General features: G+C 37.2%; 1 protein-coding gene across 6 annotated transcripts in view; it reads right to left on the bottom strand.

The window, feature by feature from the left end:
• KLHL8 (kelch like family member 8) overlaps nucleotides 1-26,510 on the bottom strand; it is a 54,343-nt gene that overhangs the window by 15,746 nt on the left and 12,087 nt on the right. For 3 of the 6 annotated variants that reach the window (XM_086404885.1, XM_086404884.1, XM_086404882.1), the window contains 3 exons: nucleotides 12,126-12,478; nucleotides 4,855-5,403; nucleotides 3,501-3,687 (listed from right to left, as the gene is read on the bottom strand). In XM_086404885.1, the coding sequence (XP_086261011.1) occupies nucleotides 3,501-3,687; nucleotides 4,855-5,403; nucleotides 12,126-12,332 (943 nt within the window). In that variant the 5' untranslated portion in view covers nucleotides 12,333-12,478. Of the gene's footprint in view, nucleotides 1-3,500; nucleotides 3,688-4,854; nucleotides 5,404-12,125; nucleotides 12,479-22,714; nucleotides 22,839-26,510 lie in introns of all 6 variants that reach the window. The other 3 variants (XM_086404883.1, XM_086404886.1, XM_086404887.1) reach the window with 3 other exon arrangements.

Here is a 26,510-nt window from a genome sequence, read left to right as displayed (position 1 = left end):
AAATCCTGAAAGATGATGCTGTGAAAGTGCTGCACTCAACATGCCAGCAAATTTGGAAAACTGAGCAGTGGCCACAGGACTGGAAAAGGTCAGTTTTCATTCCAATCCCAGAGAAAGGCAATGCCAAAGAATGCTCAAACTACCGCACAATTGCACTCATCTCACACACTAGTAAAGTAATGCTCAAAATTCTCCAAGCCAGGCTTCAGCAATACGTGAACCATGAACTTCCAGAAGTTCAAGCTGGTTTTAGAAAAGGCAGAGGAACCAGAGATCAAATTGCCAACATCTGCTGGATCATGGAAAAAGCAAGAAAGTTCCAGAAAAATATCTATTTCTGCTTTACTGACTATGCCAAAGCCTTTGACTGTGTGGATCACAATAAACTGTGGAAAATTCTGAAAGAGATCGGAATACCAGGCCACCTGACCTGCCTCTTGAGAAACCTATATGCAGGTCAGGAAGCAACAGTTAGAACTGGACATGGACTGGTTCCAAATAGCAAAAGGAATACGTCAAGGCTGTATATTGTCACCCTGCTTATTTCACTTATATGCAGAGTACATCATGAGAAATGCTGGGCTGGAAGAAGCACAAGCTGGAATCAGGATTGCCAGGAGAAACATCAATAACCTCAGATATGCAGATGACACCACCCTTATGGCAGAAAGTGAAGAGGAACTAAAAATTAGCCTCTTGATGAAAGTGAAAGAGGAGAGTGAAAAAGTTGGCTTAAAGCTCAACATTCAGAAAACGAAGATCATGGCATCCGGTCCCATCACTTCATGGCAAATAGATGGGGCAACAGTGAAAACAGTGTTAGACTTTATTTTTTTGGGCTCCAAAATCACTGCAGATGGTGACTGCAGCCATGAGATTAAAAGACACTTACACCTTGGAAGGAAAGTTATGACCGACCTAGATAGCATATTCAGAAGCAGAGACATTACTTTGCCAACAAAGGTCCGTCTAGTCAAGGCTATGGTTTTTCCAGTGGTCATGTATGGATGTGAGAGTTGGACTGTGAAGAAAGCTGAGCACCAGAGAATTGATGCTTTTGAACTGTGGTGTTGGAGAAGGTTCTTCAGAGTCCCTTGGACTGCAAGGAGATCCAACCAGTCCATTCTGAAAGAGATCAGCCCTGGGATTTCTTTGGAAGGAATGATGCTAAAGCTGAAACTCCAGTACTTTGGCCACCTCGTGCGAAGAGTTGACTCATTGGAAAAGACTCTGATGCTGGGAGGGATTGGGGGCAGGAGGAAAAGGTGACGACAGAGGATGAGATGGCTGGATGGCATCACGGACATAATGGACATGAGTTTGAGTGAACTCCGGGAGTTGGTGATCCAGGGAGGCCTGGCGTGCAGCAATTCATGGGGTCACAAAGAGTCAGACACGACTGAGTGACTGAACTGAACTGAACTGAGGGCGTGTAGGCTTCACCAGTTGTGGCTCAAGGGCTCTAGAGCTTGGCCTCACAAGTTGTGGTGCTTGGGCGTAGCTGCCCAGCCGCATGTGGGATCTTTCCAGCCGAGGATGGAGCCAATGTCCTTTGCATTGGCTGGCAGACTCTCAACCCCTGGAAAGTACCAGGGAAGTCCTATGTCTGCATTTCTAATGCCTAACCAAGAACCTGGCACACAGTAGATACTGAATAAATGTTTGCTGAAATGACTGCATAAAATGAGTGACCAGAACGTCTTGTGCCACCTTTTTCAACTAATTCAATATTTAAAAGTTGGAGAAATTTAAAGTTGAAAGAGACTTTAAAGATCATGTAATCAAAATTATTTATAAACTGAGGCCTTCAGAGATTAAGAAATCTGCCCCAAATTACAGATGCTTAATGGCACAGCTGGAATTACAATCCATGAATATAATCCCAACTACCAATTAGATTTTATTTAAGTGAACCCTAATATTTCAGCTATATAGGTCATCCAGGAATATGACATGGAATGGAAAAAATTAAAATGAAGTTAAGATCGGGACACAAATCCTTTCTCTAGTGTTCCATGTGGCCCTGTGCATTTCTTCACCCTGATTTTTTTTTCCTTATCCACAAGACGAAGTAACACCATCTTTCTCATAATAAGGATCAAATCCTTCACTAAGTTCTTGCAATCATGTAAGAGATCATGGATATGAGGGTCTAATATACATTTGGCATATAACATAAATTGCCAAGGTCTTTGAATTCACATCTGAATCTGAAGAATTAAACACCTTAACTCTTGAAACAGGATTCACAGCTAAAAAAAATTACACTTCAAAAATTTAATACTTGATATCAACCTATAAAGAGGGAAAATAAATAAGCCATCCTTTTTATGTTATACTAATTATTTAGGAGAACTATAGACTGGTTCCAAATAGGAAAAGGAATATGTCAAAGCTGTATATTGTCACCCTACTTATTTAACTTATATGCAGAGTACATCATGTGAAATGCCAGGCTGGATGGAGCACAAGCTGGAATCAAATGGTTGCATGTCATCACCGACTCAAAGGACATGAGTTTGAGCAAGCTCCAAGAGATGGTGAAGGACAGGGAAGCCTGGTATGCTGCAGTCCATGGGGTCACAAAGAGTTGGACACGACTGAGTGACTGAACAACAACTTCTTCACAGGCAGATCTACCACATTCAAACTTTCTTCATACTATTCAGATAAAATCCCACTATACATGATCATGTATTGCCTTTTTTTTTTAGGTTATTTCACAAATCTCTTTATTTAATAACCCTGTTAGGTCACAGCAGATGTACAGGAAGTCTCTGTTCAGACTACTGATTCCTAAAGTCATAGATCACATTTATTTCCCCTTGTCCCACAAACATATTCTTCATGAAGAGTAACATAAGTGAACACAGACTTACTTTCTCAGGAAAACATAAAGTCTGAAAACTATGGCAAATAAAGGCAAAACTACTTGCCTCTGAAGTATAAGAGCTTTATATTCTAAGAGTCTAATATAGTCTATTATACTAACCTAACATTAGATGTATTTAGAACCTTTTTTGCTGTGGTGAAATGAAAAAACAAATATTTAAATATATAACACATATCAAGCTCCATGCCTGGTACCTGTGATACAAACCTATTAAGATACTTACCTGTCTTTGAAAGGCTCAAAACATGTCAAATGAATTTCAATGCAACACAGTGAAAAAAGCGCAAAGCAAGTGTCATTTAAGCAAAAATGACAGAGGAACTAATTCTGCTTAGAAGAAATCAAGAAGACTCTCAAGAAAGAGATATTTCAGCAGACTCCTCATAGTGTATATGTTTTGTTATGGCTTTGTAAAAAATTGGCTTATTAATAAAACTATCTGAAGTCAAGTACAGTAAAAATTCATACATAATCTTATTTGCCAATTACTACTTTAAGACAATCGATACTAAATAATCTTACAATTAGGTTTAGACATTCATAGAACAACCTTCAAAAAGAACAAAACTCCTTCCAGCAGAGTTAATAAAATGAGTAATTTCATTACCAGCAGTATGTTTCCTTGGGGTAGTCCGAATAGAGTATTCGAAGTCAGGTACTGCTCTGCTACTCAAGTGAAGGTGGTAATTTCTTGCTTCATCTAATAAATCTCTACATTTTAGATTTTGTTTGACAATCTGTTCTTTTGCCACAACACCCATGAGAAAGTCAACTGGCAACAGCGGCAAACGAACCTAAGGATTGTGAACAGTTGCAGATATAAATATAAGTTGCAATTGGGTAGCTCATTCTCTACTTTCACTGCAGCAATGTTCTCTTCAAATCTCATTTACTTTCTAACATGTGAATGAAGTTCACTGTGCCAAGTTCTAAAGCAATTCCCAGTACTGGTCTGTACTAATGAAATCAGATTATATGTTAACTACATCCTTCCCTTTTAAATACAGATTTAAGTAGACTGGATAAAATAATTCAATTGTCTTAATTCAAGCTACTTACTCACTTCCAGAAATGGTACTGCCATAATCGTAAGGCCCCTTGCTGTTGAAGAAAAGGTACAATCAAAACACAATTGTGCTTCTATGTGTGTTTGCCTTTTAATGCTAAGACCAAACATGGAAATGTGACTTCTTACACACACACACGCTCATATCTGAAGCAAACGGGTGTTGTTTTCTTCAACTTGGAAGGTTATACTCAGTGATAATCCCCTTCTTTCAGTAGAGGCACTCACCATTCTTCTCTTAAAAATGCACTGACTGACTAGTATATTAAAGGGACGATCAAACCCCATAATGTGATTTTGAGTTAAAGGCACACACACATACACAAATATATGATACAGGTGCAAAATAAAACTTTTTGGTTTTGTAGACCAACTTATTGTCAAGGTAATTCTAAGGCCTATTTGTCATCTCCCTATCTAAGAAATTCCTATTGATAGGAAAAGTAAACAAAAAGAGACATTTCTGAAGCTACAAAATGGTGAGGGAAGAAAACAAAGTGATGTCTTATAATTCTTTCGAGAACAAACCTATATGCACTAGGAACAAATAAAGTTTCATTAGCAAAGCAGTTCAGTAAGTTTAGAAACTTTATATTATAAAACAATAGTTATAAATTAATTTAGAGCTGTTTCCTCAGAACATTTCAGCATAAATAAAATATTCATTACTACTATCTCAAAGGGGCTTTGTAACTATTCAGGTTAAAAAGCAGGTAGTGACATTTCTAATTCAAATATCGCACATTCAGACTTATCCTTAAATGGTACAGGAGAGTCAAAGCTACTTTCACATTATATTACATCAATCGATAATCCCCACCTTTTATGGTAAATGGAACATGCTGATTTGTTTCCCTATCATTTCCTTTCTATATACAATCTTATTTGTCCTCACCTGTGCAAGTGTTTCATCCAACCATTGGGGATGATGTTGAGGATTGGCAAGAAGCCACTTGATGGCAGCACTATAGACCTGCTTTTCATTCTCAATGTTTAGGTCACTGGAGGACAAAAGCTTATGGAGATGCTGAGGTGACACGCTTACGAAGTCTTCACACTCCACCACTTCAGTAAAATGCTCACAGGCATACTGATCCGCCATGTCCATTAGGTCTACTCGATTGTGACTTTCTGCAAAGGCTCTTACCGCCAGACAGTTGGACGGATGAAAATGTAACTTCATGTATTCACAACAAGCTCTAGCCACCAGTTCAACCTGTAGAATACAGGCTGCATATAAGAGAGGCTGGACATTGTCAACTGTCAAAGTGAGCCGTGAAGAATAGACAAACTTTACCAAGTCTTCTATTGCATCACCATCAAAATCTCTTATTTCAATCAGTGTTTGCTTAGCTTCAGCCATTTCAGAGAGAAACATGGCTTTGAAGTAAGGAATAACACAAGCCAATGCAAGTTTGTGACAGGAGATTAGCTTTGAGCCAACCTGTTCAAAAGAAAAACAAAAGCAGACTTAGTTTAGTATCAAGATAAACCTGAGATCGGCATAGAGGATATGCTGTAGCAGGGACAAAACCTTCAGACAATTTCAGTGCATTTAACAATGTGATCCTTTGGTCACTTACTGTCAACCTAGGCTAATTTTTTAAAGTCAGTCAATTTTCTTCTTTCAAATTAGAATCAAATCTTTTATACATGTATCTATAATGTGCATATCATAAAACTAGGTTTTCTATATTATTTCACATTTCAGAAGCATTTTGTGAATTAATGAATAACAGCAAACATCACCCAGCACTTACTATGTATCAGGCACTATGTTTTCCTTAGAGTCTATGAGTCCCTTCTTATTTTAAAACTTTTTTTCCAATTTTACTGACATCTAAGATGGTATAAGTTTAAGGTACCCAACACTATGATTTTAGATAGATATATATATATATATACACAGACACATATACACAGTGAAATGATTACCACAGTTTTAGTAACTATCACCTAATTATACATTTTTTTTCTTTCTGATGAGAGCTTTTAAGATCTACTCTCGTAGCTATTTTCAAATATATAACACAGTATTGCTAACTACAGTTATTGTGTCAGGCACTATTGTTTTTCATATATTAACTCACTTAATTGTCCCAAAGGTCCTATGAGTAGATACTATCATTATCCACAATTTATCACTGAGAAACCTGAAGCAGAGTAAACAAATCAATATGTAGTAGTATTTATTATTAGCTTAATTGAAGTTTTTTCATTTCCTATTTAAATCATTTTGAAATATTTTATAGAAATGTAATGAACACTGAAACATCACTGCTTTAATTGCTGAAAAATTAGACTGCTTCCTGTGATTGCCATTATAAACACAGTAGTGAACTTTGTTGTAAGAGAATCTTTGTATCCACTCTCTATTAATAATTTCCTACATAAAACAGTAATGCTGCTTCAAAGGACAAGTACAGTTTGGATATATATTGCTAAATTGTCCATTTCTGATCTTGCAATACTTGTGCCATATTCTAAGTGTTAACTTGTTAAATATTTGCCAATTCAATGAATGAAGTCTCTCACTGTTTTAGTTTTATCTTTTACTAATATGATTAATTCATTCATAAATTTTGGACTACTTTTATGTCTTCTATGAACTGTTTTCTATGAATTTTTTTATTTCTAAGAATGCCTCAGACTTTTGGAATGTTAGTCATCTGTCATATATATATTTCAAAACTTCCTTTCTAAGTGTGCTTTAAATTCATCCCCCATGGATTTTTATAATCAACCAACCTTTCTCTTTATGACTTCTGTATTAGGTGCTAATATGCTTAAGTGGGAATCATTCTAATATTCCAAACATACTCCAGGTATTCCTTTTAGTACTCACAGCTTTATGTTTTCACAAATCTATTTCCATCTGGAAGTTCTTGATACTGAGAGGACATATCTTTTTTACTGAAGTATAGTTGCTGTACGTTACAGGTGTGCAATATTATGATTCACAATTTTTAAAGGTTGTATTCTACTTCAGTTAAGTCACTCAATTGTGTCCGACTCTTTGCGACCCTATGGACTGCAGCATGCCACACTTTCCTGTCCATCATCAACTCCCAGAGCTTGCACAAACTCATGTCCACCAAGTTGGTGATACCATCCAACCATCTCATCCTCTGTAATATTCTACTTACAGTTATTATAAAATATTGGCTATATTCCCCATGTTGTACAACATTTCCTTGTACTTATTCCATACATAAGTTTGTACCTCTTACTTTTATGTTCTTTTTAACATAGTAGGTACTCAGTTTTTCCAGCACTGTATATTAATCAATAAGTAGTAAGATAGAGGTATTTTAGCAATTATCCTGTTTCCATGTAACATTGTGATTATGTAATATAGTTGTGTTTCATTATCTGAGAACTGATTTTAAAATCAGAACTTCAAAAGAAAAGACCTAAGGAATATTACAAGATATAAAATGGTTTTGCTTATAAATGCCCTTTGAGTTGCTCAGCCACGTCCAACTCTTTGTGACCCCATGGACTGTAGTCCGCCAGGCTCCTCTGTCCATGAGATTCTCCAGGCAAGAGTACTGGAGTGGGTTGCCATTTCCTCCTCCAGGGAATCTTCCTGATCAGGATCTAATCTGTGTCTCTTGCAGTGGCAGGCATGTTCTTTACCACCGAGCCATGCAGGAAGCCCCAATAACTGAACAATTTTTCAATTGATTTAATTTTTACATTTGTAGTACTTTTAAAAAACTTGGCTATCCTGTGAACTATTCTTTTACAAACTGTTATTCTTATGTATTTACTTCATTTCTAAGTATTGTATAATTCCATTAACATGAATTGTTGAAAACATACTAAATTTTTAAAAAACCATTAAAACAAAAACTAAAGTATACATTAAGTTGAAATGTTTACAGTTATGCCACTTAACAGTAACTCAAACTAAATGTCTGAGGACTACATTGAAATAAAAGTCCCTAAGACACAAAGCAGGAGAGAAAAAGCCTATATACCCAAGTCTCCTTTTACATCCATTTATAAGCTGTATTTTAATTTTTCAGTTTAATCCCATGTAGTAATTTTGCCTTTTTAGCTCAATTACCCAGTTTTCTCAATAATCCACCAATTTTAATCAGCCTGAGTAGCCAAAAATATGTTTAACACTCAAAGTCAAGAAGGGGTTAAATGTTTAAGACTCAAGAAAATGTCTTGACTTGCAGTGAATTACCATATCACAATGTCTAGCCACATGGACAGTTCTACAGTGTTATCTCACATTTACTTAAAAAACTTGCACGATGAAAATAATAAATTTTAGGTAGCGTTTTGGTGATCAAATAAACAAGGATCTATGGATATAAATACTCAAATATCCCTTCTTCTGAGCAATATGAAAAAAAATAAAAATACTGACTTACTAGTTGAACAGACAAAAGTAGAAGTGATCATCATTTTATTAGAGTTAACATAGAATACTTAAGTGTTAAATATAAAATCACTTTCTCCTTTATCATTTCTTTTATTAGATTATGTCTGCTCTCCAGTCAGGAACTGTTACATTTATAAGGATAATAACTTTTATAATTTTTACCTCTTAGCAGTACACTACTCTACTTTTAAGTCATGTCTGACTCTGTGCGACCCCAGAGACGGCAGCCCACCAGGCTCCGCCATCTCTGGGATCCTCCAGGCAAGAATACTGGAGTGGGTTGCCATTTCCTTCTCCAATGCATGGAAGTGAAAAGTGAAAGTGAAGTCGCTCAGTCGTGTCAGACCCTCAGCGACCCCATGGACTGCAGCCTTCCAGGCTCCTCCATCCATGGGATTTTCCAGGCAAGAGTACTGGAGTAGGGTGCCATTGCCTTCTCCGTCACTACTCTAATGGAGCCCAAATATTTTGTTTCTCTGCAATCTTTCAGAGCACTATTCTTACCTGATCAGCTGAAAGTTTGATGGCAAATAACTGTAACACTTAAGAGTCTTGAACATGTTCATTAGAATCCTGTAAATACTTATTAAAAAAAATAAATCACAGGAACTTCCCTGGTGGTCCAGTGGCTAAGACTTGGTGTTCCCAATGCAAGGATCTGGGTTCAGTCCCTGGTTGGGGAACTGGATCTCCCATGCCACAACCAGGACCCAGTGAAGCCAAATAAATAAATATTTTTAAAAAATTTTTAAACATCACAGAAACATGCAGTTTCAAAGTAAGAAGCTAAATAATATGAATGAAACATATCTCAGTTGTGGCATCAAGAGATGATGGAAGGGGTTGTCCTCCTTCAATAATCTCTATCAATCTCTTCAGGTAAATTAACTGTGATCTTTAAAAGGATAATGAAAAGGACAATGACATTCCTCAGACTAAATAAAGCATAAATAAAAGCATCTTTGTAGATGCTATTCTTGTTGATCTGTGACACATAATTAAGTATTATGAGTGCTATGCAATACCCCTTTTGAGACAATTTCCCTTTGTCTGTTCCCCAACCAAATTGTTGCCCTTAAGAATCTTCCCTCATTTATAATTTTAGTGTTACCAAGAGATATGCTGTTTAAAAATATTTTCACTAATAAACATAATATATAAATAAGTTTTACCTCTCTGGTAAACCTGGCATGACCTTAAGATAATATATAATCTCCTATGTGAAGCCTTTCCAATCACCTCTTAGATATAATTAATAGGTCCTGTCTTTTGCTTCCATAAAAATGTCATAAAATGACAGGTACTAAATTGTATTTTAGTTAGCTGCATATGTGTCTATCTCCAGCTAAACCTTAAACTCCCTCAATGCAAGTATAGCATATTATTCAGATTTATTTATACTCTCTGTGTACTGTGGTAAGACCTTAGTAAATAATTTGTTAAATGAACTTACTTGTTTCCAATTTAGGTGCTCAATTTGGAATTTAAAAACACACTAATGGCCTTACATATGCATAATAAGACAAATTTTGATAACTGCCTTTCTGAAATGTTTGTCCTAAAAGCAATAATGATCAAGGAAGCATGCGAATAGAAAAAAGGAGATGAATATATCAAAGCATAATCCTCAAGGTTATACGAATGTAAAAAGTGAAGTTTATATTGAACAAAGCATTATAAACTACCCATAATCCTACTGGGTTTAGTTGTTTTATTATATGATAGTTAAATTCTGAAAGTTTAAGAAATATTGAATTAGAATTAAGAAATAAATCCAATAACAGATCTGCTAAAAGACTGTAATTCCTCCTAATGACAGGAACAGAATATACCATAGCAGCATTATCTGATCTCTTTGGAACAATAACAGTAGAACACATAATGATCCTAAGAATTGATTACTGATTATTTAATGTATTAAGCACTGTTCTAAGGGCTTCACATGTTAACTCACTTATTCCTCACAAAAATCTAATCATAATTTTACAGTTGAAAAATTAAAATCATAAAATTATGAAGTTTCTCATTCCTAAATGACCTCTGTCACTGCTTCAAATGTAGCATTTTGGGGCTTCCCCTATAGATTCTTCTCAAGTTTTCATTTCAACCTATTGCTGAAGTCACGTAGTAAAACAAAGAAAAGTTATGAGATTAGTTATCGCTTGCCCTAAAATGGCTGTATCCATACTTCTCACTTAAGAAAGTTTATATGCAGTAGTTATTAAAAATTATATACTGATACAGTCAATAATATTTATTTTCCAGCTTATACTGACACACTGAACTGATAATTTATTAAATTCAAATAATCTATTTTACATTTTTATTTTTTGCCAAAGCTAGTGTGGGTCACTGAATTTCAAAGTATGGTTGAAAGTTAGAACAACAGCAATTAGACTGAACATAATATACTGTACAAATCAAAGAGTTTAGGTGTTCCTTCATTAAAATGTATACAAGGCTAAATTTCATATAAAGTCAGTAAAATTATTTAATGGTCTTCTTCTCAATATCTTAGGACCTAGAAATATGTAAAGACACCAAAAGTTTAAGAATTAAAGAGAATATAGGTCATTTATTTACAGTGTAACTCTATACTCCTGGACATTCTGAACCTGAAACTCAGAATTTATGCATTCAGTTTACAGACTTTTGCTGAATGTCCCCTGATCTGATTCTCCAAGGATGTCCTCAATCCCCACAACTCTGAGCTCTAAGACCTGACTGATCAGGAGCAGAAAGCAGAATCTAAGAGATCCCAAAGTGGCAAATCTCATGTTAAAAAATTCTGCATGGATGCACACAAATCCTCAAAAAAGCTTAATATCACAATGAGAGATAAGACTAATAGTAAGTAAGTACTTTAAATGAGCAATGAGAAACAATCAGAATATAGGCTCTTTCACACTGTTCTATCAATTTTCCAATTTTATTAAAACTGTCTTTGGTAGCAGAGCAACATAACCTTTGACACAGTTTAGTAAAGTCTTTTTCATCCAAGTCTAGTTCACTATCAGGTATAAATAAATAATCTCACTTAAAAAAACAATCTCACTTAAAAACTTAAAACTTTAATCTGTTTCATAATATTGAAACAGATTAAATTACAGGCATATCTCGGAGATATTGCAGGTTCAGTTCCCGACCACCAAAATAAAGCATATCAAATGATTTTTTTTTTGTTTCCCACTGCATAGAGAAAATGTTTAAAAGACTCAAAAATGCTATCATCTGACAACTCAGGGTTGCCACAAACCTTCAATGTGTAAAAACAAAATAAAAATCCAAACAAAAATGCATTATCTGTAAAATGCAATAAAGCAAAATGCAAAAAAAGAGAGGTATGCTTGCACCAGAATAGGAACGTACAGTAAAACACTAGTGCAGCTACATACACAATAAAAAATTCCGACTTCTAAACAACATCAAGAGTAAGTGAATACATCAAGAGTTTTAAGTTAAAAGCTTATCAGGTCAGCAGTAATTTATTCATTTCACAAATAATAACTATTTGTTTTAGGGCTCCAGAACTTTCAGAAGTGAAACTAAGCAACAGTGAATATCAACATTTAACTAGTACAGTAACTTTTCTTATGTTAAGTTCCCTTTACTTACCCTTCCCCTTCAACAGAATAAAGGATTGAAAATAAAACCATTCTGATTTTAAGTACAGCACCAAAAATTTGCCTTGTGTGGTTATAGAAACCATGATTTTACACAATACACTGAAGAGATTGAAAAAAATAAAGAAAAAAAGGCAGTCTGACCTTCAGTGTGACATCACAGAGTTCTCCATTTTCATAAAACTGAAGAAGAGAACCATGAAAATCTTTCCAAGCTTCATTTGCTTCAAAGAGAAAGGAGTCTTCTCCATCACCATCACCAAGTGAAGATCTGTTCTTTATTTGCTGTTGTCTTTTCCCCTTTGTGAAGCGATTCCTAGCCTGTTTTGCATTCACAGCTTCTGAAGCCATTTGCAACACTTTTCTTTTAATATAGCTCTCTTCTGAAACATCCCATTTATTCTTTTGTAAAGGATGGGGAGAAGGCAGAAGGTAGATACAGTCCACTAAACTTCACACATTTTTCAAAAACTACTCAAATGCCACTGTCCAGTTTGCTGAGATTGAAAGAAATAACAGAACACACATTAAAAAACAATGTCTCAAAAATTACTAGAAATTATAGTTTACCTATATATGTAATATGACCATATAAATCACTGCTGAAAAAACAGCAAGTGACTTTGTATTTTTACACTAAATGTTATGTTAACCACCTCAGCAAATTATTTTATATCAGTGAAGGGACTCTTTTAAAATCTAATTGGAAAATTATGGGATGATGGTAGAGCAGAAGCACAAGCAATCTGTCTCCCACATGGACAACAACTGCACCAGCAGAATCCGCCTGATGTAACTACTGTGGAACTCTGTGAAGTCTGCTGAAGGCTTACAACTTCCAGAAGAGGACTAAGTCAATAAGTTACGATTAATTTTGGTCAACTTCAGCTCTTTGTACAGTAGCAGCTGCCTACCCTCAGCCAAGTGGTAAGCAGCTGTCCCAGAACAGCTTGCAGAGTTTCCAGGAGCCACAGCAGGCAAAAAGGACTCTGTCCTCGGAAATGAGGGACCTCCCCTCTGATCGCTGCCTGCTACTTCTGATCACAGAGCTGCAGACAAGGGGTTGGCCTCCATTGCTATTCCACCTTCTCCCGTTGTTTTAAGTCCCTCCCTCTCATCTGAAGTGAATTCCAGATTTTCAAGGCTGGTGCCCTTCACCCCTTCATTTTCTTTATCCCCCTTTACAAGTAAAATACTAAAGACTAAGGCACTAAAAAACAACTGCATATGCACAGAAAATTATAAAGTGACCATGCATGCCCAGGAAAAGGCTCAGAAAAAAACTTGAGACATTAGGTTTATACCTCAGGGTGATCTTCAGTGTAGAGACAGCCTACAACAACAAAAGGCCAAGTAATAACAAAAAACAACAAATCTTAAGGAATAGGGAAGATCTGGTTTCTAGGGTTATCATATTATTAGATTCAAATGTCTAGTATTCAATAACCAAAAAAATCACAAGGCATACAAAGAAATAGGAAAGTATGGGCTATTCAAGGGGAAAAATAAATCATCAGAAACTGTCTCTGTTTGGGATAAATTCCATGAGCTCTCTTTCAAAGATTTTAAAACAATTGTCTTAAAGATACACAAAGAACTAAAGGAAGATGTGTACAGTCATTCATGTTAACAAAATGGAACTATCAGTAGAGCAACAGAAAACCTAAGAAGCAATCATAAAGAGATTCTGGAACTGAAAAGTATAATAACTGAAATTGAGAATTCATTAGAGAGGTTTGAAGGCAGACCTGGACAGGTAGAAAAAAGACTCAGCAAACTTGAAATTCAAACAAAGAAAATTATCAGGCCTGAGGAACAGAAAGATTGAAGATACATAAACAGCACTTAAGGGGACCTGTGGGACATCAAACAGATCAACATTCATATCATGGGAGTCCTGGATGAGTAAGAGACAAAGAAAAGCACATAGAAATAATGGCTGAAAACTTCCCAAATTTTATGAAAGACAAACATCTAATCAGCTTCAAAGAAGATGAACTCAAAGAGACATATTACAGTCAAACTTCCAAAAAAATGAAGAATTTTGAAAAGAAGAGAAGTAAATCATCACACACAAGTGATCCTCAGTAAATTTATCAGTGGATTTCACATCAGAAACTCTGGAGGCCAAAAGATAATGGGCAGATATGTTCAAAGTACTAAAAGACAAAATCTGTCAACCAAGAATCTATATTTAGCAAAACTGTCCTTCAAAAGTGAGAGAGAAGTTAAGATATTCCCAGATAAGCAAAAGCTGATGGAGTTCAAGATCACTAGACCTGGCCTGCAATTCAAGGAAGTCCTACAGATGAAAGAAATGAAGGAATACTAGACAGTAGCTAAAAGCCACATGACTATGAAAGTAATATACATGGACAATTGACAAAAGCTAGTATCACTGTAACAGCAGTTTGTAACTGTGCTTTTTTGTATCTGAGAGATGAATTTTTAACAAGTTATTAATGTAAAAAGCTACCATTACTGTAATTTTGGTTTGTAACACCAAATGTCAATGGATTAAATGCTCCAATTTTGGCAAAATAAATAAAAACACAGGATCCAATTACATGCTGTCTACACAAGCCTCGTTTGCAATCCAAAGGCACAAAACAGTTGAAATGGAAAAGACTGAAAAAAGATTTCATGCAAATAGTAGCCAAAAGACAGTAAAAATGGCTACACTAGTATTAGACAAAAATAAGACAAATGTTACAAGAAACAAAAAAGGAAATTATATATTAATAAAAGGTTCAATACAGCAAGAAGATATAACACCTATCAGACCAGATCAGATCAATCGCTCAGTCGTGTCCGACTCTTTGCGACCCCATGAATCGCAGCACGCCAGGCCTCCCTGTCCATCACAAACTCCCGGAGTTCACTCAGACTCACGTCCATCGAGTCAGAGATGCCATCCAGCCATCTCATCCTCTGTTGTCCCCTTCTCCTCTTGCCCCCAATCCTTCCCAGAATCAGGGTTTTTTCCAATGAGTCAACTCTTCGCATGAGGTGGCCAAAGTACTGCAGTTTCAGCTTTAGCATCATTCCTTCCAAAGAACACCCAGGGCTGATCTCCTTCAGAATGGACTGGTTGGATCTCCTTGCAGTCCAAGGGACTCTCAAGAGTCTTCTCCAACACCACAGTTCAAAAGCATCAATTCTTCAGTGCTCAGCCTTCTTCACAGTCCAACTCTCACATCCATACATGACCACAGGAAAAACCAGAGCCTTGACTAGACGAACTTTTGTTGGCAAAGTAATGTCTCTGCTTTTGAATATGCTATCTAGGTTGGTCATAACTTTTCTTCCAAGGAGTAAGCATCTTTTAATTTCATGGCTGCAGTCACCATCTGCAGTGATTTGGGAGCCCAGAAAAATAAAGTCTGACACTGTTTCCACTGTTTCCCCATCTATTTCCCATGAAGTGATGGGACCGGATGCCATGATCTTCGTTTTCTGAATGTTGAGCTTTAAGCCAACTTTTTCACTCTCCACTTTCATCAAGAGGCTTTTTAGTTCCTCTTCACTTTTTGCCATAAGTGTGATGTCATCTGCATATCTGAGGTCATTGATATTTCTCCTGGCAATCTTGATTCCGGCTTGTGTTTCTTCCAGTCCAGCGTTTCTCACGATGTACTCTGCATATAAGTTAAATAAACAGGGTGACAATATACAGCCTTGACGTACTCCTTTTCCTATTTGGAACCAGTCTGTTGTTCCAGTGTCCATTCTAACTGTTGCTTCCTGACCTGCATACAAATTTCTCAAGAGGCACGTATTAATGACAAGTCATGAAGATATATGGAACTAAAGCTAAGAAATGGAGAAATAGTCCTACAGTTAATAGTTGAAGATTTCAATAGACTTAACATAATAAACCAATGAGATCTAACAGACATATTCAGAACTCAACATATACTCTACTCAACGACAGCAGAATACACATTTTTCTTGAGTGCAAGCACATGGGACATTTTCCAGAAGAGACCACATGTTAGGCCATAAATTGAGACTCAACAGATTTTAAAAGATAGGTATCACACCAAGTATCTTCTCTAATCACTTCACAATGAATTTAGAAATCAGTAACAGAAAAATGAAAAATTTATGAAATTGTGGAAATTAACATAATTGTAAACTGATGGATCAAAGACGAAATCACAGGGAAATTAGAAAATACTTAGAGACAAATGAAAACGAAAACAACATGCTAAACTCATGAGATGCAGCAAAAGTAGCACTCAAGGGGAAATTTACAGTTTTAAAACACTTGGGGGAAAAAAAAGACATCTCAAATCAACAACCTAATTTTAAAACTTCAGGAACTAGAAAAAGAGTAATAAACTAAACCCAAACCTAGCAGAAGGAAGGAAATAATGAAGATTAGAGCAAAGAGAAATGAAATAGAGAACAGAAAAACAACAGAGGAAAACTGATCAAACTAAAAGCTGGCTCTCCGAAAAGATAAACAAAATTGACAAAACTTCAGCTAGATAGACTAAGAAAAAAGAGAAGGCTCAAATCACTATATCCAGAAATTAAAATGGGGACATTACTACTGATTCTAAAGAATCAAAAAACACTGTAAGAGAAAATTATGAACTGTACAACTTGGATAACCTAGATGAAAAGGACAAGTCCCTAGAAACACAAAACCTATCAACACTAAATTACAAAGAAATAGAAAATCTGTTTTCTATTTCTATAACTATGGCCTATAACTAGTAAGGAGGCTGATCAGTAATCAAAATCTCCCAACAAATAAAAGCCCTGGACCTTATGACTTCACCAGTACATTTTACCAAACATTTAAAGAAGAACTAATACCTTCCTTTTCAAACTTTTCCAAAAAATTGACGAGGAAGAAACACTTCCCCATTTGTTCCACGAGGCTAGCATTACCCTGAAACCAAAGCCCACAAGTGTTGGCAAAGATCAACAGAAAACTGAAACCCTTGTGTACGGTTGGTGGAAGTGTAAAATGGTACCGCCACTGTGGAAAACAGTGTGGTAGTTCCTCAAAAAATCTAAAATAGAACTACTGGATCATGCAGCAATTCCACTTCTGGACATACATCCAAAGGAACACAAAATCCTAGGCATAGGTCCCTGTGCTATACAGTATGTCTTGCTGGTTATCTATTTTATATATATATATATATATGTTATCCCAGCCTGCTAATTTATCCCTCCCTAGTCCTTTCCCTTTTGTGAGTCTGAAAGCAAGGTCTTAAAGAGATATTTACAACCCATGTTCAGAGCAGCACTATTCACTATAGCAGTCCAAGTGTCCACAAACAAATAAATGGATAAGCAAAATGTGGTATAAATATATTATTCTGCTACAATGTGGATGAACGTTTAAGAACATTAAAGATAAGTGAGATAAGTCAAATAAAAGACTGTATGATTCAGTTTATATGAGATACAAATAGTGAAATCATAAAGACAGAAAGTATAATGACTATTGCCAAGGGCTGTGGGGAGAGGAGAATGGGGACTTATTTAGTGGGTACAGAGTTTCAGTTTTATAAGATGAAAAGAGTTACAGGGATGGATGGTAGTGGAGATGGCCTAACAATGTGAATGTATTTAATACCACTGAAACATACGCTTAAAAACAGTATTATGCTATGTGTATTTTACCACAATAAAAAAAATCTAGGGGTTTCCCTGGTGGCTCAGTGGTAAAGTATCCACCGGCCAATGATGCAGACATGGGTTGGATCCCTGATCCACGAAGATCCCACATGCCACGGAGCAACTAGGTCTGTGCACCACGACCACTGAGCCTGTGCTCTCAAGCCTGGGAGCGGCAACTACTGAGACCACACGCCTGAAGCCTGTTCTCCCCACAAGGGAAGCCTCCTCAATGAGAAGCCCACACATCACAACTAGAGAGTGGCCCCTGCTCGCCACATTGGAGAAAAGCCAGCACAGCAACAAAAACCCAGCACAGCCATAAATAAATTTAAAAAATGATTTAAAATATCTAATTTGAGAACAATTCAAGAGCACATTACTTTTAAGACATGGAATGCACTACCTCCAAAAACAGAAGCTATAAACTGGAAAATTTAAAGACTTTATCCAGTGACGCAAAGCAAAAATAGAGGGTATTTTGACTGAAACAGGCTTATGCTACATTTTGAAGTCAGCTCACGGTTCCACCATTTACCAAATGAATAACCTTGGGCAAATGACAACCTGCTAAAACTTTAGTTATCTCATCTGTGAAACAGAGAAGCCACTTATCTTAAAGAAATATTCTGAGGATTAGAGATACAGTGCTGCTAAACACAGACACTTGCATTAATAAATCTCATTTATTTTCATATCAAATTTACTATATTTATATAAAGTCAAATTTACTTATTATCAAAGCATATTTGATGAGTATTCACACCATGAACAGTTCTATGCTACATTCTACTTTAGTGATAGTAACAAAGAGATTTTAAGTTAAAATGTGTGATTATGTACTTACTGGCTATGTGTGAGGTTTTTTTTTGAGGGCCCTGCTAACCTTATTCATCTGTAAACAGGTATATCTATCTACTTCATAAGACTATTCTAAAAATTAAAACAAATGCAATAATGGATTTACAAGCACTTATGAAATTATAAACCATGTTGCAAATACTGGTATTATTAGCATGGAAGCTTCACTTATGTTGTTTCTGAAAACAATAAATACCTTAACTAGTCTTTTCCTATATTAGCGTCTTTATTATTAATTGCATCAACAACTGATTCTAGCTTTTGACAGGGACCAAAATGTTCAATGTAAGATTACAGATTATAGTTATTAATATCTTCTTAAAGTTACTGTGGTGGACACAGAACAGTGACCCCCCCCCCCATGAGTCATGCTTTCATATAATCCTGAGGATAAGACCCACCTGTGACTTACTTCTAACCAACAGAACATGGAAAGGTGATGAAGTGTCACTCGCTTGATTATGTTGCATTATATAAGATTGAACAGACTGAAGTGAGAGGGTCACCTGCAAGCCTTTAAGGAGCCAAGTGCCATGGATAGAGAGCCCTGCAGCAAGAAACTACAGGCAATCCCCAGGATCGGAGGGAGTTCTCCAACTGTCAGTAAAACATTAGGGTCCTCACTCACACTGCTGCAAAGAAATTATCCCAACTTTCTAAATGAATTTGGAAGTAGACTGTTTCACAGTTAAGCCTCCACATGATAACACAGGTCAGCACCCTCACTGCAGCCTTGTGAAATCCTAAGCAGAGGACCCAGATGAGTTGTATCCAGATTCCTCACTCCCAGAAACCATAAGATAATAGTTAACGTAATTTTTACTGCAGTATAGTTGCTTTACAATGTTGTGTTAGTTTCTATTATAAAGCAAAATGAAACAGCTATAAATATACATATAGATCCCCTCTTTTTGGATTTCTTTCCCATTTAGGTCACCATAGAGCACTGAGTAGTTCTCTGTGCTATACGGCAGGTTCCCCTTAGTTATGTGTTTCATACACAGTAGTGTATATATGTCGATCCCAATCTCCCAATTCATCCCACCCTCTTCCACCTTCCCCCTTGGTATCTAAAGTAGTCATATGCTCATGAAAAAAATAAACTGTGTTTGTCAGAGGCGGAGGGGTGGGGAAAAAGAAGAGTTATTGTTCAATAGATATACGTATTTCTGTTTTGCAAGATGGAAAGTCCCAGAAATGTGTTGCACAACAATGTGTACATAGTGTTTTAAGACTAATGTCAGTCAGTCAGTTCAGTTGCTCAGTCGTGTCCGACTCTTTGTGACCCCATAAATGCCAGGCCTCCCTGTCCATCACCACCAACTCCCGGAGTTCACCCAAACTCATGTCCATTGAGTCGGTGATGCCATCCAGCCATCTCATCCTCTGTCGTCCCCTTTTCCTCCTGCCCTCAGTCTTTCCCAGCATCAGGGTCTTTTCAAATGAGTCAGCTCTTCGCATCAGGTGGCCAAAGTATTGGAGTTTCAGCTTCAACATCAGTCCGTCCAATGAACACCCAAGACTGAGCTCCTTTAGGATGGACTGGTTGGATGTCCATCTACAGTACAAGGGGCTCTCAAGAGTCTTCTCCAACACCACAGTTCAAAAGCATCAATTCTTCGGCGCTCAGCCTTCTCCACAGTCCAACTCTCACATCCATACATGACCACTGGAAAAACCATAGCCTTGACTAGATGGACCTTTGTTGGCAAAGTAATGTCTCTGTTTTTAATATGCTGTCTAGGTTGGTCATAACTTTTCTTCCAAGGAGTAAGCATCTTTTAATTTCATGGCTGCAATCACCATCTGCAGTGATTTTGGAGCCCAGAAAAATAAAGTCAGCCACTGTTTTCCCATCTGTTTGCCATGAAGTGATGGGACCAGATGCCATGATCTTCGTTTTCTGAATGTTGAGCTTTAAGCCAACTTTTTCATTCTCCTCTTTCACTTTCAACAAGAGGCTCTTTAGTTCTTCTTCACTTTCTGCCATAAGGGTGGTGTCATCTCCATATCTGAGGTTATTGATATTTCTCCCGGCAATCTTGATTCCGGCTTGTACTTCTTCCAGTCCAGCGTTTCTCATGATGTACTCTGCACAGAAGTTAAATAAGCAGGGTGACAATATATAGCCTTGACGTACTCCTTTTCCTATTTGGAACCAGTCTGCTGTTCCATGTCCAGTTCTAACTGTTGCTTCGTGACCTGCTTATAGGTTTCTCAAGAGGCAGGTCAGGTGGTCTGGTATTCCCATCTCTTGAAGAATTTTCCACATTTGATTGTGATCCACACAGACTAATGTACTGTACACTTAAAAATGGTTTAGATGGGCAGTTTTATGTTGTGTCACTACATACTGACAAAAGGGTCAATTCCCTAAGGATATAATAATTTTAAGTGGTAGAGTCAGGACTCAAACCTAGCCAGCAGGACACTTTCCAAATGTCTGTGCTGTTAATCCCTGCATTATGATTCAGAGCATACCGCAAGTGAAAGAGAATCACAGAACAAAAAAATACATGAAAAGTCAAATTCTCTACCCTCTCCCCTCTAAAATCAGCTATTTTTTCTAATTCCTCTGCTTTTGCAAGTGGCAATGCCATTTTTTCAGCTGCCCTCATTCAAAAACCTGAGCCATATCTGACTGCTTTTCTGATTTACATAACCTATTAATTTCAATTCCCCTGATTTCTATTTGGGAAAAATCTCTCCCCCATTTGTCTTTCTTCCTACTCTCCCTAAACTCTCCTCTCTTTCACTGCACTCTAATTCAGACTCCTGCATCTTTCATTAACCAGTCACTATGCCTCTCCATCCCAACCCGAAACATCTACGTAGGACCACCAGACTTATGTGGCTGTGTCACTTCCAAGCTGCTTAATGTTATGCATTTCAGCAGCTTATCCAGGCGTTCAAGGCTCTTCTTGCTCTGACTCCAGCCTACCTTCCAATCTTTTCCTCCACTAATTTTTGACATAAAATAGGAAAAAGAAGGGGAAACACTACTTACTAAACCACCGAGTGTCACGTATTTTCCCAGAAATCTTACAGATACAGCTGTCCTTCAGTATCCACAGAGGAGTAGTTCAAGAACCTCCCTCAGATACTAAAACCAGATGATGCTCAAGTGTCTTATACAAAATGGTAGAATACAGTTGGCCCTCCGTTTACACAGAATCCACAGACACAGAGGGCTGACTATACTCTCATTTAAGCATCACGAAGTGGCACTAGTGGTAAAGAACCAACCTACCAATGCAGGAGACACTGAGCTTGATCCCTGGGTCAGGAGGATCTCCTGGAGGAGGGCATGGTAACCCACTCCAGTATTCTTGGCTGGAGAATTCCATGGACAAAGGAGCCTGGCGGGTGGCAGTCCACAGCGTCGCAGAGTTGGACACAAACTGAAGCGACTTAGCATGCACATCCACAACACTACAGATGGCCTAAACATCCCTGACTTGCCCTGTCACACAGGTAGAAAATTGTGGAAGCTAGGGTTTCAGTTCAGTTCTGATTCAGTTCATTCTTCTACTATTTCACAGATGTCATTATTCCACTTTCCTCAAGTATACGCACAAGCCCTCAAAGCTTCTCCGCATGCAGAAGGATGTGAAGGCCTAGTTTATTAAGTAATGTTTCTTCCACGACGTCTCTAATTCTCCCAATAAGACGTGATCTCCCATCTATGAACATAGACTGTACTTCTCTAGTTTGTTCACTGTCTTCCTCTTGTGTTTTAGACTTATCTACCTAACAGTGTGAACTGAGATTATGTCTCAAAGACACCCATTTATCTTACCCACATGAGCCTGCATCATATGTGACTGAATTAACCTGATTCTTGTGGGCTGGGTGTTTTTTCCCCCAAATTTAAAAAAACCGAGTCAGTTCTCCATTACTGGTTAGCCTCATGAGTCTTCTTTCATCTAGAACTTTTGTCATACTGTATTTCATGTCCTAAGTGGGTACTGTGACTGTAGACATCATTAATATCTCATTTAAACTTCACTAGGTTTAAATATACTCAATTTAAAACTATCACACATTTTCCCCCTTATATCAAACTACTCTAGCTCTGTCTAGTAGAAAGTTTTATTATGGTCATAAAATAATTTCCTTTGTCAGAGGACTGCTCTATCAAAAGGGTATTAGCAAATACTCATTTTCATAAAATTGCTTTTATATTTGATGTTAGATTTGGGCAAGAGACAAGAGCTCAAAAACTTTCATACCAAATTATTTTAAAATGGTCTTTTTAGGGACTTCCTTGGAGGTCCAATGGTTAAGACTCCATGCTCCCAATGCAGGGGGTGAAGGTTCGATCCCTGGTTGAAGAACCAAGATCCCACAAGACCTCTGGTGTAGCAAAAAAAAAAAAAAAAAAATTTTAATGGTGTATTTAAATAATTCAGTGTCTTGAATTTTTAAAAAATTTTGTTATATATAATAGAACAGGAAGCCAGGAACAGGAAAAGAATATTTACTGTAAAACACTTCACTCTATAAGTCTCATCAGTCAGCTAAGCTCTTTAAAGAACACAAATTTGTAATGAGTTAAAGTGTAACTCCACCTAAACTCTAACCCAGAATTATTTTTAATGTACCTAAGATTCTCTTAGAAAGAAAAAAAAAGATACTCCTTCCCCAAATATTTGTTGTTCAGTCGCTAAGTCGTGTCCGACTCTGTGACCCCATGGACTGTAGCACCCAAGGCTTCAGTGTCCTTCACTGTCTCCCAGAGTTTACTCAAATTCACGTCCACTGAGTTGGTGATGTAAGAGTTTATAAACACAACAGAAAAAAAGAGGGATGGTCCACAGAGTCTTTTTCTATCACACTCTGGTACATTATGGGGCTTCCCAGGTAGCACTAGTGGTAAAGAACCCGCCTGCCAATGCAGGAGACGTAAGAGACTTGGGTTCAATCTCCTGGGCTGGGAAGATCCCCTGGAGGAGGCCATGGCAACCCACTCCAGTATTCTTGTCTGGAGAATCCCATGGACAGAGGAGACTGGCAGGCTATGGTTCATAGGGTGGCAAAGAGTCAGATATGACTGAAGTGACTTAGCACTGGTACCTTATGGCACTAAAACAGGTAGGAAGTTAAGATCATTTTTTTGTTCGCTAAGTGCCAATAAAGTCATATCAACCAACAGCTGAAGACTAAAGTACTTCAAAAAGAAGAAGATAGGTTTTACTGATTCACTGCAGAAAATACCTAACAAAAATGTATTTTTTTTTCCATGTAAACACAACAACTTGCAATAATCAGAGAAAAGAGGACTTACAGCAAAAGCATAAAGGTACAACTGTGATAAGTCAGTCCACTTTATACTGTTTTTCAAACTTCTTTGCATTTATACTAGTAGAAAGAATTCTAAATGTCACTTTGAGGACTTCTCTGGTAGTCCAGTGGTTAAGAACCTGCCTTCCAATGCAGGGTACACAGGTTTGACCCCTGGTCTGGGAACTAAGATCCCACATGCCACAGGGCTACTAAGCCCGCGTATCAACGACTGAGCCTGTGCACTCTAGAGCCTGTGCTCCATGACAAGAGAAGCACTTCGACTGAAAGCACCTCTAAAGACAACTCAGAGCTATACAGTTACTGATGCAGTACCTACTACAGGCAGCAACAGTGCTAGGAGACTCAAGCTTCCTTAAAAGAAGTTTGGTTTGTACTCTTTACAATTCAGTTAGATGAAGACTTTAAATGATAGAAAGTATTTTATTTTACAGTGGTTTCTGATTAATTTCAGAGCCACATCTTAAAGTTGACAGAGAATGTGTATTTATCAAAATTAACTTGTGTATATTTGTGAAATAAGATGGTAAACCCCACCTTATGTTGTGCAGAGAAAAACCTGACTGCATATAATTCTCTACACACTTCATGCTATCTTTCTGTCTTTGTTCAGGCTATCTTCTCATTTTGAAATGCCCTTAAAGCAACATCCATCCTTCCCAGCTGACTCTTAACTCATTTTTATAAGACTCAACTCAGGTTTATTTGTTCAAAAAGGCCCTAAAAAAATCTCCCTTATTCTTAGCCTGGATTGGGTGTACTTCCTCTGTGCTCCTGTAACAAATGAATATCTTTTTCATTGTACTTATAAAGCGGATTATACCATCAGATCAGATCAGATCAGTCGCTCAGTCGTGTCCACCTCTTTGCGACCCCATGAATCGCAGCACGCCAGGCCTCCCTGTCCATCACAAACTCCCGGAGTTCACTCAGACTCACGTCCATCGAGTCAGTGATACCATCCAGCCATCTCATCCTCTGTCGTCCCCTTCTCCTCCTGCCCCCAATCCCTCCCAGCATCAGAGTCTTTTCCAATGAGTTAACTCTTCGCATGAGGTGGCCAAAGTACTGGAGTTTCAGCTTTAGCATCATTCCTTCCAAAGAAATCCCAGGGCTGATCTCCTTCAGAATGGACTGGTTGGATCTCCTTGTGGTCCAAGGGACTCTCAAGAGTCTTCTCCAACATCACAGTTCAAAAGCATCAATTCTTCGGTGCTCAACCTTCTTCACAGTCCAACTCTCACATCCATACATGACCACAGGAAAAACCAGAGCCTTGACTAGACGAACCTTTGTTGGCAAAGTAATGTCTCTGCTTTTGAATATGCTATCTAGGTTGGTCATAACTTTCCTTCCAAGGAGTAAGCGTCTTTTAATTTCATGGCTACAGTCACCATCTGCAGTGATTTAGGAGCCCAGAAAAATAAAGTCTGACACTGTTTCCACTGTTTCCCCATCTATTTCCCATGAAGTGATGGGACCAGATGCCATGATCTTCGTTTTCTGAATGTTGAGCTTTAAGCCAACTTTTTCACTCTCCACTTTCACTTTCATCCAGAGGCTTTTGAGTTCCTCTTCACTTTTTGCCGTAAGGGTGGTGTCATCTCCATATCTGAGGTTATTGATATTTCTCCCGGCAATCTTGATTCTAGTTTGTGTTTCTTCCAGTCCAGAGTTTCTCATGATGTACTCTGCATGTAAGTTAAATAAACAGGGTGACAATATACAGCCTTGACGAACTCCTTTTCCTATTTGGAACCAGTCTGTTGTTATACCATACTCAACCTTTATTCAAATTTATAATACTTGTAATAATTGCCTGATTACTATTAGTATTTCCAGTAACACTGAGTCCGCAAAACATAGGCAATTTCTACTCACTTCTACTAGGCCCATGTTGAGCACAGCATACAGTTAGCAGAGGTACTAAAAATACTTTCCAAACAAACAGAATAGTTATGAACCCTGGAGACTCTTTTTCTATTATCTAAATCAACATATAATTAAATTACTTTAACCCTGAATTCTGGATGTATTATTTTAACCATAATCACAAAGGATGTCACTTAGCAAAGACATTTTTCAATTATTTCATTACAAAGATTAATATGTTAAATTCATTTTTTAACTTTTAAGTCAGAAAAAATTAAGCTACACTCATTATTTCCTCTTTTTTTTTTTTTTAAACAAAAGCAAATAGCAGAGATTTAAAAAATTTTAATTTCATTTATTTATGGGTGCCCTGGGTCTTTGTTGCTGTGCATGGGCTTTCTCTAGCTGCAAGAAGCGGGAGCTACTCTCTAGTTGCTGTGCACCAAGATTTTAAATTTTGAATCAGATGATCCAGAAGAAAATATATTGTGCCAATAATTAAAGGAGAATCTGCTTCTTTGACAAACTGAATTGACAAGCTTCAGTAGTTCCTACTCATTAAAGATACAAATAACTTCTAAGAATTTACTACTATGACTTACAAAAAAACGTTTTTCTTAGCATATATTAGAGACAATTGTTATTTGTTATGTCTGCTTGTTAAACACTACTGTCATTTTCAGGATCCCTAAACAACATTTTCACTATACTGAATATTTTGTAAGATGTTTCTATTTTAGGGTCTGTTTTATTAAAAAGGCATTCTACTCCAGTTCCACTACCCATAATCATTGCCTGTTTGATTTAGACCACTGCATTTATTACAATCATAATAGTTTAAAAGTCTAGTAT

Source organism: Bos grunniens, chromosome 6 (genome assembly GCF_055505025.1).
Source record: "Bos grunniens cultivar Pamir isolate PY7600 chromosome 6, Bosgru_T2T1.0, whole genome shotgun sequence".
Taxonomy (NCBI): Eukaryota; Metazoa; Chordata; class Mammalia; order Artiodactyla; family Bovidae; genus Bos; species Bos grunniens.
This window is presented reverse-complemented; position numbering and strand designations above follow the sequence as displayed.